Source organism: Coturnix japonica, chromosome 3 (assembly GCF_054131305.1).
Source record: "Coturnix japonica strain WE chromosome 3, WE-NBRP24, whole genome shotgun sequence".
NCBI lineage: Eukaryota > Metazoa > Chordata > Aves > Galliformes > Phasianidae > Coturnix > Coturnix japonica.
In genome coordinates this window covers 102847260-102863933 of record NC_140665.1, presented here as the reverse complement: position 1 = coordinate 102863933, position 16674 = coordinate 102847260, and the positions used below count along the sequence as shown (strand labels likewise).

Genomic DNA, 16674 nt, shown 5'->3' with positions numbered 1-16674 from the left:
AACTTCTATATTATTTTTCTTACACCTGGTATTACAGCAGCTGTGGGAGGAAGATGCTCTGCCTTTAGGAAAGGAAAGAATCCATAGGATTGTCTGCTTCTCATTGTCTCCACTGGCAAATTATTTTCTGTAAAGTTAAAGAGTAGAGTGGGACTTGTTTCAGTGCCACAATAATACATTCAGTACACAATATACATAGTCAATCTGAGCAATCCCAGAACACTGAGCTGCCGTCACCACCCAAGATGGCGAGCTCCCACTTGATGGGCACTTGTCTGCATTTGAGCAGATGAGGATAAAATTAAGGAGAAAGACTGTGTGAGTTATTTCAGGTACAGGCTTTTAACGTAAGGACTTCTACATCAATTGGACAGTTTTTACAAGAAAATATGTAACTGTGCATCTCTTCAGGGTTATAAATAAAGGGAGATCTTTCAAGTTTCAATTATTGTCATTCTTCATTTTTGGTTGAACCTGAATCCTTTCTTCTCCATCTGCCAGTTAGTCTGGACTGTACTAAAAATGTCTTAGCGTATCATAGAATGGTTTGGGTTGGAAGGGACCTTTAAGATCACCCAGTTCCAACCCCTTGCTATTGTTAGGGACACCTCCCTCTAGCCCACATTGCTCACAGCCCCATCCAGTTTTACATCCTTTATGGGATTTGTTTTTATAAAATATGATTTTGTCTTTCATTTTATGGTGTTTGAAGAGATTTCTTTCTGACTTGGCTATCAGTTCAGCCAGAGGACCAAGCCTTGTCATCTCTGCATTCAGTGCTCTGATGGCTTCCTGCCTCTCCACGGCTTTGCCCAAGCTTTGCTCAGAGCACTTTACCTCCTGGAATCGATGAACAGATGTCTTATTTTCCCTATGACAAACTGTGAAGCTTGATTCCAGTTTGCAGTCATGTGGAAAGGAAAAGTGTTTCTTTAGTGCCCTGGTGAAACTAATACAAGTCAATGATTATTTTTCTGTGTGACAGCATAAGGATGTGTGATTGAAGCAAACGTTACTCTACAGCAAGGGGAGAAAGGACCCTGCTTATATTAGATGTTCTCTCCATCAACAGAGAACAGTCCTTTCCTACTTGGAAACTGCTTAACAATAATCCTGAATGGTGGTTTGTCTGGGGATTTGAAACCAAAGGCCATCACCTCTGCTGGTCTGCGTAGCGTATGCATACTGGAGAAAGGAATAGAAATAGCTGGTAGTAAATCTGAGTTTATACACTAAAATATCAGTGAATTAGTATTTTTTTCACTTCTAAAGAAAGGTAAATTCTGACTGTTTTCCCTAAAGGAATGGTGAGTGCATTTATCGCTAAAGAAGAATACACATTCTTATTATTTTAAAATATTTTTTAGGAAAAAGACATTGAAGGATGTAACTCTTGTGTTCATCTTCAGAAATAGAAAAGTGGGTCATTTCAGATTTTGGAACACACTTGGCCATGAGAATTGTTCAATTTCAAGTTGGTTAATGGATCTTTCACATGTGCAGTGGTCACCCTTCACAAAACCAGTTTCATTGCATTCCTGTTAGTTATGAAGAAGACTTTGTTCCCCCTTGGATGTTATTACCCAAGCTGATTTTTTTTCACCCCTATCACAATAAAAACATAGAACAGAGGTTTCAGATTTAGTTTTCCTGTCTATTGTTATCACCAACAGTCAGGGAGAGCATCAACAGAGGCCATCACCAGCACAACACCAAGTATCGAAGTAGTGAAGCCTATGTAGCTGCTGACAGATTTATCATATTGAAATAGAATTCAGTGAGTATGAGACTTTCTCACTTTAATACTGTTCATATAATTTCACCTGGCTTGGTCATCATTGCCTGCTATAAGGGGCAGAGTTTCTGTTGTTTCATGGAGAGGAGAAGAATTACAGGAACAAAATGTTGGTTAAAAATGTTCCTTTTGGAATTAGAATTGAAATAAGAAAAAGAGCATACCTGAAAAATAACGTGTCATGCAGTCATTGTTCATAAGTTCTTTCCCTGTGTGACAGAAAATGCAAGGCATTTGAGACATGGAGTTTAAACTATTTATAGAGCCTTGCTTTAAAGCCCATCTTTATCAAGATAGCAATATTCATTTCACCATTTACTTGGAAGTGTACTTTCTTTATTTAATCTACTAAATATGGTCTCTAATAGATTCAAATCTTCACTTTCAGTAGAAGAACCAAGGCTGTTGCGCTTTACTAATAAGTTATCATTCTTCTAACAATTGCACATGTTTATATTTTAAACAAAACTGGTTCAGTGTTAACAAATGTGGGGCTCAGCTAGGAATACGCTATGAATATATAGAGTGTGTAGGGATTCAGCTTTCCTCTATCCCAGTTTGTGGTTGGCACTGAACTGCACGAGTCACCTTATAGCCATGGAGCTCAGTAAGCAAGCAGAATCCATTGTGAAAATTGAATCATTCCACATTTAAGAAAAGATTTCTCCTCCATTCTCCTATGGAGAAGCTCTTTGGTCTCTTAGAGATTGGTGAGGATCACTGACCTGCCTGGATGGCCACAAGTTGCACCAGGGGAGATTCAGGTTGGACATTAGGAAATATTTAGTTTAGTTTAGTTTCAGAATGGCTTTGTATTTTTCCTGTCTCTGTTTTTTGTTTTTGGTTTTGTTTCTTATTGAACACTTAAAAGGTTCTTGTTTGAAACATGGAAAACATCAGCCCAAAGAATGAAGCAAAGGGTGCTCCACTCTTGCAATTTGCACTCCATTTAAGTGTGTGCATTGTAAAAGACAAAACCAAAAGACTCTCCTCCACCTGAACCCTCCAGTTTTTATATAATCAAAAGAAGTGTGTGGGCTATTGGTAGAGTGAAGGGAAATCATGGAGATCAAAATTATACTACGTTTAATTTAAACAAATGGGAATAACAACGACGTGTCTTTTCACCATCCTTCTAATCCATCACAATTTCTGATAGCAATGGTACAATTAAAATATCCAAATCTTTACAGAAATTCACAATTTCAGTTTGAAGGAGGCTGAGGAAAGGGCTGTTCTCTACTGTGATCATTAGACTCATTTTATATCAACAGCTTATCACCCTGCATGCCATGCAACCATAGCATGTCTGACCCACAGACACACTCTTCGTGCTTTCAGAGGGCAGGAACCCTTGTACAACCTGCTTGTTACTGGAGATCCTTTGGGGATACATCTCTGGATGTTCGTAATGGGTTGCAGGGTCTCCAATTGCAGCCCCCAGCTGCAATGCTTCTGGAGCAATGCAAGGCAAAGCTGTGACACTGCCTCAGAAGGCCAGGTGAGGCAGCTGAGCTGGATCCAGATGTTAAAAGGTAAATTTATTTTGAAGAAGTGAACAAAACAAGTGGCATATGTACTTGAAAACAAGTTCTCCATGAATTTCAGGGAGTGAATGGCCATGAGATGTAAATAGAGATTTTCTTACTCTCATGATCTGCGTGTACCAGAATTCACTGTGTGTCAATTAAACGCTCCAGTGAAGCCTCAAAATGGGTCACAAAGGTTCATCTGCTCCAGGTCATACACAGTCACCTGCTGATGCATTAAATGCTTTCCTGTAAAATATTCTTAGATTTGAAAATGGATACCCAATAACAACAATATTGATTGTGTTTTCATCTGCAGGTGAAATTTTCATGTGTTAGACAGCTTGGGGTGATTTAGTCATGCTGTGGAGCCCATGAGAGGTGATCCTAAATCATTACCCAGAACAATGAGCTAATGGAATCTGTAAAGCTCAGCTGCCAGACTCAGTTGTATTTGAGAAACTTTATGGAAATGTTTAGATGAAGATGTACAGTTTTATGTTTAATTGCCTTCGAAGAAGTATTGGGACATTCTGCTTAGAATACATTTGCAGCAGTGGACCTAAACTCAGAATTTCTATCGGTATTTTCAGAGTTTCATGCTTTTGATATAGAAAAGATGGGGAAAAAATGAGGTATTCGAATGCATATTTAACAACAAACCAGCCTTCCTGAGTTTAAAAAAAGATAAAAATGCAGCCAGGTGAAGTATAATCTGATTTTCCTCTAGAATAAAACCAAAACCTTGAAGCACTATTCTTGATGCTCAGCAGTGTGAAGGCATGCAAGCATTCCGGTTTTGACTCCACTGTGCAATTTAACTGGAAGGATTATGTCACAGCATAGCATGCTTGTTTGCCATCTTTTTGTCCATCAAGACGTTTCTGTAGAGCTATCAATGGTTGTTGACTTTGGAGGAAGGGGAAAAAAAACAATTAGGAGTAAAAGCAGACAGTGCCATTGAAGGAACTGTGCTTCTGTCATAGGAGAATGAATGCTCCTTTCAACACATCCATAATTTGCAGAAGTTGCAAAAAGAAAATAGCCGTAAGGTGACTGTTAACGTACTTCAGTTCATCCTGCCAAGAAAGTTAACTTCATAAAGTCATTAAAGCAGTGATTACATTTTAAAATATTATTCCCCAGCCATTTCTTCTTAGACTTTAAAATACGGTTACTGTATATACTGCTTTCTTTGTAACGTGAAAAATTGTAAATTACACTTATTTTTCATAAACTCCTAATTATTAACCGAGCTATTTGCGCTCCTATAGTGAAAGTCATTTCAACGCTTCCGTTATTTAAACTTCACTTTTAGGGGTTCATAATTCGTCTGTAATAAAAAATAAATTCAGACTCCGAGGGCTCAAATACTCTTTGCTGGCATTGGGGCCTGATTTTCTTCAAGAAGCAAAGTGATTCGGATTGCTGACTGTTCTTAAAGATAATCTGGAATAAAATGCTTTCCAGTGGTGACTAAATAACTGTGATCATTAACAACATTAATGCAGTGTGGTGGATGTGCTGCTGCTCTGAGCTCTGTGTCTGGTGCTGAGCAGAGCTGAATCTTGAAGAAGGGATACTGCTGGAACTTCTTGCAGCGTCTCTGACATTGCTGTTCCAGAAGGGTGATTGTAGGAGAAGATGGGGAAGGTTGTGGCTAGCCTTGTAGTGCATGCATTGTGAGGTCCTTGGCAGGAGACCCGCTGTGGTGGAAGGCAGAAGACCAATGGATTTGGAGGTTGTGTTGCTGAAAACTGCTTTTCTGCCATGATGGATGCTCGAGTGCTCAAAGATGGATCACTTCTTCAGTATGGCTTCCTGAAACCACCGTCATCACATAGCATGGCTGCTGTGGTGGCTCAACAAGGCCATCAGCTCCGGAAATTAAGGAGACAGGGCTTACTGCGTATTAATGGCAACTTTGGGACAGTCAAATCAGACAGCTCGTTACAACACTAATTATAGCAAAGCACTCGTGTTGTGGTTTGAATGAGTCAGTTCTGTGTGTGCTAAAACTATAAATACATCTTCTCCCCCATCTGGACTGTGTGGTACGTAATTTTTTTTTGATGGCCTGGATACATATTTACCTGAGCATATCCTGGTTTCCCAGGTAAATATGTGTACCAATGCAGAACTCATTATGGTCTGTTTGGATAAATAATCCATATTTTATAACGGTACGGGAAGTAATTATTTTCCTATTTTGCTTTCTTTAAGCCAAAGAAATTAAACGCTGTGGGTTCATTACTTAAAATAAAATAGATGCAAAAATCGAGGTAACATGAGAATAAAGTTTTCATTGTTTTGGTAGAAACTGAGAATGTTATTCCAGATTTTGATCTCGTGTTTAGCCCAGAATAACTCCATTAAAATAAACAGCGTTATTCAGGATTTACTTAGATGCAAATGGGACGTGAATTTGGCCTCCTGTCCTTAATCCCCCTTACTTCACTGGGAATTCCTGTAAGTAGCTCACACACGATCTTTGCTGTAAATGACATTGTCAAGTATTTATCATTTGGAAAAAATGAGTCATTTCAGCTACATGGGGACATTAACCTATCTGAATTTTGTAATAAGAAAATGTCTAACAGTTGTAGTCCTACATGCATTAGAGAAACCGAGCCACCTATTTTGGCCATTGTTTTATATGACATGGGATGGAGCTGCGTCGTGTCATGGCCATGCTAAGGTCAAGGTTTGCAGCACATTTAAGCTTGGTGGGACCAAAGTTAGCCTTGGCATAAATCCATAAGCTGCAATAGATTTACACCAGGGATGAATATTGGCTCATTCTTGGTAACTTTATTTTTTATCCATTTCTATTTCATGTTAGAAATATAAGCAGCCTGTGTGCCCTCAAACTAATCAGAATAAGAAACAGTTTTGCTCATGCCAAAAAAATAGAAATATCATTTTTCACATTCTTACATTTTTCAAGCGAGTTTCAAGTAAGATTATATTACTGTGACTTCTGAATTCCTGAAATCTCTCTGGTCTTTGTAACTGCAAGGGCCAGCAGTGTTTCAAGGGGAAAATCTGAAACTCTTCACGCAGTATGTTTTGTGTTGTGCAGACTAGATACACTTCACATTTTGCATGTTTGCGATTACCATGGAAAAAAATTAATGCAGTACAGTATTAAGATTTATGGACTGATTTTTTTGCCCACTGAGCCCTTTCCAAGAAATAAAATAATAAAATAAAATCTTTTCCCCCCTCTCCCCCTTTGGATATGAGAAACAGCTACTGTTTTTGTTGATCTTTTTAACTTCTGAATAGACCTATTTCAAGTCATAGCAGCATGGGAGCTCGGATTAATAATATACTTATTCAGGCAGTGATACTGACTGAAACCATTGCTAGTGTGAGTAAGAAGGATAGGATTTCTTTAAATTATTCTCAGGTGCATTCATGCATTTCTGAAAGAAGAATATGAGGATATCGTAAAATAAATGAAATTTTTGTTTACTGATCATGTTACAGGTGTGTATGAGTTGTAATATCAGGGATGTAAGATGTCTCATTTTGCTAGCTTTTGTTCTGGCCTCACAGTCAGTCCATCTATCAATTAGCAAACAAGAACAAGAGCCAATAAATGACTACACTCAGCCTTTTGGACACTTCTTTTAGATCTGAAGGAAATATCATATTCCATGGTGTCAGGCATCCTATCTATGCCACCTCCTCTACATCACTGTCTCCAGGCAGCCACAAAGATGAGCAAAGAAGGAGAGAATCCCATGGGCTCCTCTTTTGGCTTTGGGCCTCCTTAGCCTGGTAGTTTGATGAGCATCAGCTGGTGTGTTTTTGGGCTGTGCTGATGTGGTGTGTGCCTGTTTAGTGGCTTCTAAATCACCAGCTCTATGCTGACTGAGGGCACAGTCCAAGGCTGATGTCCATAGTCAATTCCAAAGAGATTTTTTGCCCTTTCTAGCACCATTTCAGGGATTTGGGGCCTTCATAGGCATGGCCAACTGCGGCCTTCATGATGGAGGTTTGTTCCTTTGGCTGCATCATGAGTATACCAAAAATTACTTCACATGGGTATGGTTTCCATTAATGATAAGTTGAGTGAGACTGAGTTTCTTCCCAAAAATACTTCCATAAACTGTTTGAAATTTGTATGTGTTATTCTAAAAGAAATTGTGAGAGGAATATTCTATTCTTCCACAGTTCCAGATAAAGCGCTATGGCAAGAATTTGGCATTTTTACATTGCCTGAGTGAAATCTGTGTTCATTCTCGGGGCAAATGTGGTTTGAGGGAGAAAAGGAAAAAGCAATGCAGTGCTTTTCAAAAGCAATCATTTTAAATAGAATCCTTGAGATTCATCATGAGTTTTACAGTCTTCTCATAGAATTGTTATTCCCTTTTTGCCTAACAAGTGGGGTGAGTGACACCTTTAAGAGTCTCAGCTTGTGAAGTGCATAGCTGGTATTTAGCTATATACTACCATGCAAAATATTATCCAAACGTATATGGAAAACCTGGTATATATATATATTTTTAACACAGATGCAGCCATCCTAATGTGTTTGTTTATTTTAGTTGCAGCAAGCAGCTGAAGTTTCTCAGCTGAGAGGAGCTCGAGTTATCTCTGCTGAGGACCTCCTGTTCCTAATGCGCAAAGACAAGGTATGGTAATGACACAGAATGGTCTTGTTTTGCACAGCAGGCTCCTTATCATGTATAAAGTATTTGCTCCTCAAAACACATGAATAGCTTTGTTGGAAGGTGTAGCTGTACTGCAGCTGTATTACATGTTGAGCAATAGTTATGTGACGTTTTAATAAACTCTTAATTCCTCCAGTGATTTCAATTATGAATAGATTTTTTTCACTAGTATTTAGGGTGAGTACTAAACATTACAACTCACAGCAATTTCTTAATTGTCTGTAATATAAAGGATCCTTACCTGGTCTTGTGCAGTGTCCCTGCCTTTAGCAGGGGGTTGGAACTCCACGATCTTAAAGGTCTCTTCCAACCCAAACCATCCTGTGATTCTTATTCTTCATATTCCTTTGATTTCTATTAAAAACAATTACTCTTATTTCATTTTATTTATGGAAAACACAGAGGCAAGTGTGATATTTAACAATGTTATCATTTTTAATGTTTCTTTTTTATTTTAATATTCTTTGTGTATTTTCATCTCACTAAAATCTTCAGATTGCGATATGATGTGCTTTCTGTGTGAACTAAGTAGACCGTGTCAATAATTAAAAAAACCCTTGTTTTCCATAAGAACATTAAAGTCATTTTATCTCTTCCAATTTCAGAATTATTCAAAAATTCTTAATATTCATTTTTATCTAATTCCTTATTCTCTTGCCTCCCTTTCTCTGTTTTTCTTTTCTTTCTTGGTGGAAGAAACCCAATGACTAAAAACATATAGAAAGAAATACAACCGTAAAGCTTGGAAACCAAGTGCAGTTACTTTATCTGATGTGCCCAGTGATGGTATAATGGAAACAGTAGTTGATATGAACATGAAAGTTCATGGAATTACGCATGTCTAGATATGAATTCCCAAACAAAGCAAGGATTTTGGAGTGCCCTACTGAAGCCTGATTTTTTCCTTTCTGAGGGTGAAACCCGTTGCTGTCTCATAGTGGGCAAACAAAGTACCAAGCTGCTCATATAAATACCTTGACATGCTTGCTATATGTGGATTTTCTTCAGAATTGGGAATTCTGAACATTGTAAAAATTATATTTATTCTCACAACAGAATGTCCCTGTTCATTGCAGGGGAGATGGACTAGATGACCTTTGAAGGTCCCTTCCAACTCAAATGATTCTGAGATGCTATGGTTTGTGTTATATGTGATGCTGTACAGTTTGTGTATTCATGTGTCGTAATGTTAGTCTAAGTAAGAACAATTCTATGCAATGCTAATATCAATGTATGTTTTTCTCACAGAAGAAGCTTAGGAGGCTGCTTAAGTACATGTTTTTTCGAGACTACAAATCTAAAATTGTGAAGGGCATAGAAGAAGATGACCTCATTGAAGGTAGAAAAGCTTTCCTTAATTTGGGAGGTGTTTGTTATTTTATAAATGCCCAGAACAGCTCACTGCAAAGTATTAATGTCTTCTCTAATACTTATTCAAGCAACAATTACAGTTTCAGACGTAGTAACTCGGTTTTAAATTGCTGCTTTTCCATTTACATTACTTCAAAGTTAAGATTTTCCATCTACCATCCAAATGATAAGTAACAGTGCTTAATGGAACTCTGTTGAAGCTAAGAAACTGGTGCTGATTAAAGGGCTAATTGATTTCAGCATGTGTAATTTAAATGTGTCAGCTACCATGTGCAGGGGAGACTGTCAGCTGAATGGACATTTGTTAGCTAATTACCAAAAGGTTTTGACATGCTTTACAAAAAATACCATAATCTGAAGTCACTTAATACTGATATATGACTTGGCCTTATTTCGGTGCCGTTTAGCATTTTGTACTTTGAATCTGTCATTTCAGGAATGGGAAACACTTTTGTTTTTCCATTCCATAAAGACATGGCAGTTTTTTATCAGCAGCACATTTAAAAGCCAAACTCTTTGAATTGAGAAAAGCACTAATTAGTCTCATTGCATTTGATGGTGTAGATTTACACCAGTAGAGCAAAACCTTGCTGTATTTTTATTGGTGTATCCAGCAATTTCCATACAACACTTTCGTGTTTAACTTATTTCCTTTCTCAGAGCCTTGGATATTTTTATCCCCTCACCATGAATTCTTTGTGTTTAGTTCCTCTGAGCATCCATACTGATGTTAGGTCCTCCTCCTCGTGCTTTAACTTGGTCAAGGCATGGATAAGGTCTTGTCAACTCATTTGACTTTTCCTAAATCATTTAGATGCTCAAGAAATACTTCCTAAACACACTTCATCTTGGTGTTGGAAATTTCATTCTCTGGAAAACTGTGGTAACTTGAAGCCATTAGTTTTGTTTCTTGAGTCTTATGTATTTGTAGCCATTGTTCTGCCTAGCCCAATGACCAGCTTGCCCAGGGTTCACTAGGCTTTATGTTGAGCAGTGGCCCATTACATGGGAGCTGCATCTTAATGATTGTGTGAAGGTTCACTTTAGATTTTAGGTAATTTCGGTGTTCTGATGTTCTGTGTTCATATGAGAAAAAGTGTTACTCCTACATGGTATGTCATACGAGTGAGCTTTCATACAGTTCACATAGCACTGTGGGTTCTTTAGTGAGAAATAACAATACCTGGTGGACTAGATTCTTCTAGATTGCTAAAAAGATTAGGTTGTACTAGTGAACATTAAAGGGGACTTTATACTACAGTGCTTCTGCAACAAAGCAGGACATCACCATGGCTGGGTTGCTCTACTTGTATCAGGGCAGAAAGAGCAACCTGCACAGTGCATCTGATTCTAAAACATTAGATCCCTTCTAGAGATGTAATTTGATGTTTGGAGTAGCCAAATAATTTATGTTTGCTCTTCGTTTCTTATCTTTGTGTAGACAAGTTCAGCAGCAACAACACCAACAAACGGCAGAAGCTTGCTCAAGATTTTCTCAACTCCATTGACCAGACAGGAGAGCTCCTGGCCATGTTTGAAGATGATGAAATTGATGATGTCAAGCAAGAGCGAATGGAGGTAATTCTTATGTTTTACTGATATCCATCTCCTGCAGAGAAAACTGTGAAATATTTCATACATCATGCTGTTCTGCTGCCTTTCTCGTGTTGCATATTGTATCTCTGTTACATGTTTATTCCTTTTGCCCAGATGGTCAAAAGGAATTTTATTTCCATATTTTTCCTATTCCTTCAAATGTTTGCTGATACCTAAGCACACATGCTGGGAGGGAAGATTATGAAAGTGTAGTTATGGATCTTTCTGTCTGCCATGTATTTGTATTTCCTTCCCGTAGAAAGCAGATTCAATTTAAAAACATTTCACAGACTTTTTTTTCCATTTTTTTTCTATTTTTCATTCTTTCTCTCATTGGAAAATTATGCTTAAATAGCAACTGAGGATTCTTTTCATATAACACAGCTTTCGTAAAAAATGAAAACAATTCTGTGCATACACACTTCATGGCATGCTCTTCTCTCCTTATCTATTTGAAAAACATATGACTACATTACAGAATGCAGAACCATATTACTCTTAAGAAGCTAACCTGGGATCAAGAATTCTAGCGGCATTAGCATGGGAGTTTCTGAAATGGTGGTTTTGATGTTAGTTTTGCTTGGTTTCACCGAGTCCCAGCAACATGACCACAAGACCTGTGTGTGAGCAAGTTGCCATGTTGGCCTTATGATGGAATCCTTATTGTTGGAAGGGACCTTTAAGGACCATCCAGTCCAACTCCCCTGCAATGCACAGGGACACCACAGCTAGATCAGGTTGGCCAGGCCTGATCCAACCTTGTCTTGAAAGTTCGGATGGAGCATCAACCACCTCTCTGGGCAACCTGTGCCAGTGCCTCACCACCCTCACTGTAAAAGACTTTTTCTTGAGAGCATTTGTCCTTGTTCTATCACAACATACACTGCTAAAGAGCCTGTCCCTTTCTGGATCCCTGTGTTTTCACTAGTAAATGAGCATTTTCTTGAATATCACTTACTCTAAACTATTTTAAAGATCCACAGGCTATATCAGGGCAGGGCCAGTTTTCAGGCTCTGAAGGCAAATGGCAATGATTGGCTTGCGTCCCCATAGCTAAATTTCCTTTCCACCCAGAACGAGCTAATTCTGTCGATAGTGGATATGGAGAATGCTCCACAACCCCTTTTCTTGCCCATTTCTTGCTCATGCCTTGTGTGGGCAACTAGTCAAGGGCAAAATTGTGCAGGGTGTCTGCTCACAATTGCACACAATTTCCATATTTTTTTAGTCAGAGGTGTAGGATTCGTGGCTGTTGGAAAGCTGCTATTTTTAGAGTGCTTTTTATGCCCTTTCATTACCGGAGCTGGGTACTTTGGTTTGATTATGTTTCCTATGATGAGGTGGCTGATGCATTCAGTAATATTTGTCTGTTTAATATTTGCCTATTTCACTTTAAGGTTTCGTGGAAAATTCTATGGAAGAAACAACCTGATTTTTATCCTGCTCTTTCTGGGACTTGCCCAGTCATGTTTCCCTTTCCTTCTCTCCATTACAGTTACTAAAAATCTAATCAAGAATCCATTCTCCCTAAGAACTGGGTTGGGAACAAGTCCCATGTATCCACAGCTGAGAGTCAGTGCTGTGGAGCAGCTGTTCCCAGCCACTATTTATGTTTTAGAAACTCATGTTTCTTCTATTTACTTTTGTACAAATGTATTGATGTAAAATGTTGTTTTGTAGAAATGCAAGCGTATCCTTTGAGCTCATATGCACAGAAATAGATAACAGCTCTGCTTGGAATTACTGCTATGGGACTGACTTTCTGCTCTTTTTTAGGTTCTCCTCTATTATTCCAGAACAACCTTTATTTTCTTTGAAGCCTAAAAAACTGGACAAGTGACTAGAAGTATGAAATTCCTTGTGCCAGACAGGGTCATGTCTAACTTTCTGTTTGCCTGCAGTCAAATACTTCTCTTTCAGCTGATGGCTCATCTTGGTTTTCATCCCTTGACTATTCACGATCTGTAGGATACATGTATTGAAAATAATTCTTTCTACTGCTTCACTTTATTACATTTCATGAATAATATGTTTCCATGTTAAAAAAAAAAAAATATCAAAAATCAAGGTCTACTTACCTTGGGATAGAAACATAAATTATACACAGGTATGAAGTCAGTACTATGGATTTTCTTTCTTATTCATTTTTCAATGACAAAGCACGAAACATTGGTTGAGACATGCTACTCCAAAAGTTCAGCTTTTCTTTTCTTTTGGGTTTTGTTATCACTTTTGGGCGGGTAGAAATAAATCACAGTGGGAAGTGTGATCCAGTCCTATAGGAACAGTTCTACACTGAGAGGGTGGGTAGTTGCTGGAACAGGCTGCCCAGAGAGGTGGTGCATTCCGTGTTCTGGAGGTGTTCAAGGTGATGCTGGATGGGCCCCGGGCAGCCTGACCTAGTGCTTCATGTAGAGTGTGGGAGGAAATCCAATTTGCCTGCAAAAGGGGTTGGAGCTTGGTGATCTCTGAGATCTCTTCCAACACAAGCTGATCAATGGGACTTATTTGGTTTCCTGTGTTGTCAGTGGATGGGTTAATGGAGTGCATCATGTTTTCTTTGTGCAGTCAGTTATATTCAATCCATGCTAAGTTTGGGAGGAAATCCAGTAGGCACTTAAAAATTCTAAGAGGGTTCTTTAAGGAATTAGTACACTTGACCCATGAGCTGTGATCTAAAGGCAATGGTCCTTTTAGGTATCAATTACCTCAGACATGAGTGATTGTCTTAGTTTGGACAACTGCAAGTGATTTCAGTTACATGTTGCCTTGGGCCAAAATCATGCCAAGTTGTCCCGAGCATATGATAAACATGTATTTATGATGTCATTGTGGGCTAAACAGGATATTATTGTTTAGCAGTATGGTTTCAGTTATGAGACAAAAAGCAAATATTATTTATACTTTTTTTTTTTAAACACATTTTATGGAATTAAATCTAAAACTTCATGAGAACACTTGCTGTTCTGTGAGGTCTGTTCTGTTTGTACCACAGAGGAGTAAGCAAAGCCCCAAGCTACTTTCAAACAGTAAAAAAGGTGGAAATAGGTCTACAGTTTTGCCTGAAAAACATCTCGTTATGCTGTCACATTACAAGGAAAGGACATTCCTTTATGACTGGATGTAGATCTTACTGATGCATTCTATAGCTTCAGTCTGAAGCACAGACCATTACTGAGAGTAATAAAGCCATAAGCAAAAGACAGTCCATTTGTCTTAAAAGTGAAGGGCGGGAATTAAAAACAAAATGCATATTACTTTTCCATAATGCGTGATTATGTTGTCAATGCATTTTGATCAGATGATAATAGCAGTAATAGCAGTGAATAGTAGCAAATCAGCCAACTGTACCGACAAAAGCAAACCACAACTGAAGTTGTAAAGCACTGCTGTCCTGCTCCAAAACCATAAGAAGTTTGCCCTCCTAAAATAGCAGTAAAACAGAAGGGATGTGCTGCTCCTCCCGGTAAGAACAGGTGTAGATGAAGTAAAATGTTCTTATTAGTAGATATAGTTGAACTGTGCACATGGAGATCATAGAAGCCGCCTCTGTGACGAGTGACAGTGCACAGAATGTCAGTTTCTTATTGTACTGGTTAGTCTCAAGCTGCTTCAGTTTGGAACAGATCAGGGGGAAGGTGGATGTTCAGTAAGATCTTTGCATTTTGAAATGGGCTGCCCAGGGAGGTGGTTGAGTCACCATCCCTGATGTGTTTAACAACCCTTTGGATGTGGTGCTCAGGGCCATGATTGGGCAGAGGGCTGTTAGTTAGGGTAGGATGGTTGGGTTGGGGTTGGACTTGGTGATCTTTAAGGTCTTTTCCAACCTGAGCAATTACATGATTCTACCATTTTTCCTTATTTTGCAGTTTGGGTCGAGGTGCAGGTGTGGCTGTTTGTGCCCTTGTATTTCTGCTCTGAACCTCTCAGAGGACCTGTCCATATAAAACTTGCTGCAGGTTTGGCAGCATTTTGTGAATGGTAGCTCCAGTGCTGCTGAATGTTTGTATGAGAGCCTTGATCGAATTTACAATGTCCTGTTATTGAAACCAAGCAGAGGTCTTTTAAAATTTCAGTCAACTTAATGGCAAAGAGGGCTTCTTTCTCAGTCTCTAAAAGTCCATTTTTTAATCATTTGTTTTATGGTGCCAGTGCCTCCCCCACCAGGAAAAAACAAATTCCCTTCAGAAATCTGAACTGGCGTCCAAAGGGCTGCTTGGAGCATCACACTGTGAATACTCCATTTCAGTTTTGTTCCCCTGGGATTAAAGGAAACACCATTCATCTGTCCCTCTGAGTGCTAGTTTTGGGATATATTTCCAACACTCAGATGTTAGATGGCAGTAATTTAGTTGCAGTAGCTACCGTAATGTTTTCACAGTACATTGCAAATTTGAATAAACAGTAGAGAAACATCAGAAACACTTCAGGTATTTAAAAACTACATCTACATGCTACTGTTGTAAGTTCATTGTGGATGTGATTTTTGCAATCCTGCTCAATAATTATATATCTGTTTATGAGAAATCTGTACCCAGCAGACAGAAATGGGGTACACTATGTGCATTGTACAATACATGGCAATAAAGATTAGGTGTGTTTGAAATGTGTCCCTTGTCCAAGTGAAGTTAAATGGCTCCATTTGAATTTCATCTGTGTTAGGTATGATTAATTTGTGCCTATAGAAGACACTTAAATACACCCAAATGCACCTTGGGGTGTAAAAAATAATACTCTGGACATCCACTCTGTTTCAATCATAGTTATTTCTATGATGTCGACTTTGTAGACTTGGTATTTCTGTGTTTATTGGCCCAGGGAAGTGATGGAGTCACTGGAGGTGTTCCAGATCTGTGGAGATGTGGCACTGAGGGACATGGTCAGAGCCATTGTGGGGGTGGGGTTGGGCTTGGGGAGATCTATTTCAGCCTTTATGATTCTCTCCTTAATTTTTGTATTGAATTAAGGAAAGTTGATTACTTGTTTGTGTCTTTCAGAGCCCCAGACATCAGCTGTGATTCAAAATCTCCACAGCACCAGTAACAACAAATCTGATAATCAGAAAAGTTTCAGTGTTATTACAAAACTGAGGACAAGGAAGTTCCAAGTTTACAAATCAGTATCTATTCCTTTTTCTTAGCAGGGAGGGTTTATTCTCTCCACATTTATGAGCACAATTAAGTATTTAATTCAATTAAAGAATAGTTTGTAGCTCTGCAGCATGGAAAGTTGTGTAAAACCCTGACAGCTGTGAAAACTGACTCCACATCCAGTTAGCTCATGTGGCAGAGAATTAGCTGAAATGGGGAAGGCAATTAATGGCGAAACTTCCACGCAGCATTAAGCTGTGGGCATCGAGTTAGCCAACCAAAGGTTATACAGGCCTCAACTGAATCCTTTTCCTACTGACACAGTGGGCAATACTGGTAGTAGGTGAACAGTTGGACTTTCTGAACCATAAGGATTCCATAATTCTGTGATTCTCTTTAAATCTATGGTAGTAAATTAGACAGGGACCAAGAAGATCCACTCATACTGGAATATAAAAAACTTATTCCATATTTCACACTTTGACCCAAGCACTGTCCCAAGGGAATCCTGGGTCCAGTTTAGAAGTTATCGTGGGGCAGAAGATCTTGGCATTGTGTGGTTGTAATGTGCCGTTCTGGAAGGTTCAGGAGCAGGATACAGGGTGCTCCAC

General features: G+C 38.8%; 1 protein-coding gene across 2 annotated transcripts in view; it reads left to right on the top strand.

Annotated features, from left to right (window-relative positions):
- SUPT3H (SPT3 homolog, SAGA and STAGA complex component) overlaps window positions 1–16674 on the top strand; it is a 242448-nt gene that overhangs the window by 145767 nt on the left and 80007 nt on the right. For both annotated transcript variants that reach the window (XM_015859910.2, XM_015859909.3), the window contains exons 4-6: window positions 7881–7967; window positions 9255–9345; window positions 10819–10955. In XM_015859910.2, coding sequence (XP_015715396.1) covers window positions 7881–7967; window positions 9255–9345; window positions 10819–10955 — 315 coding nt within the window. The remainder of the gene's footprint in view (window positions 1–7880; window positions 7968–9254; window positions 9346–10818; window positions 10956–16674) is intronic.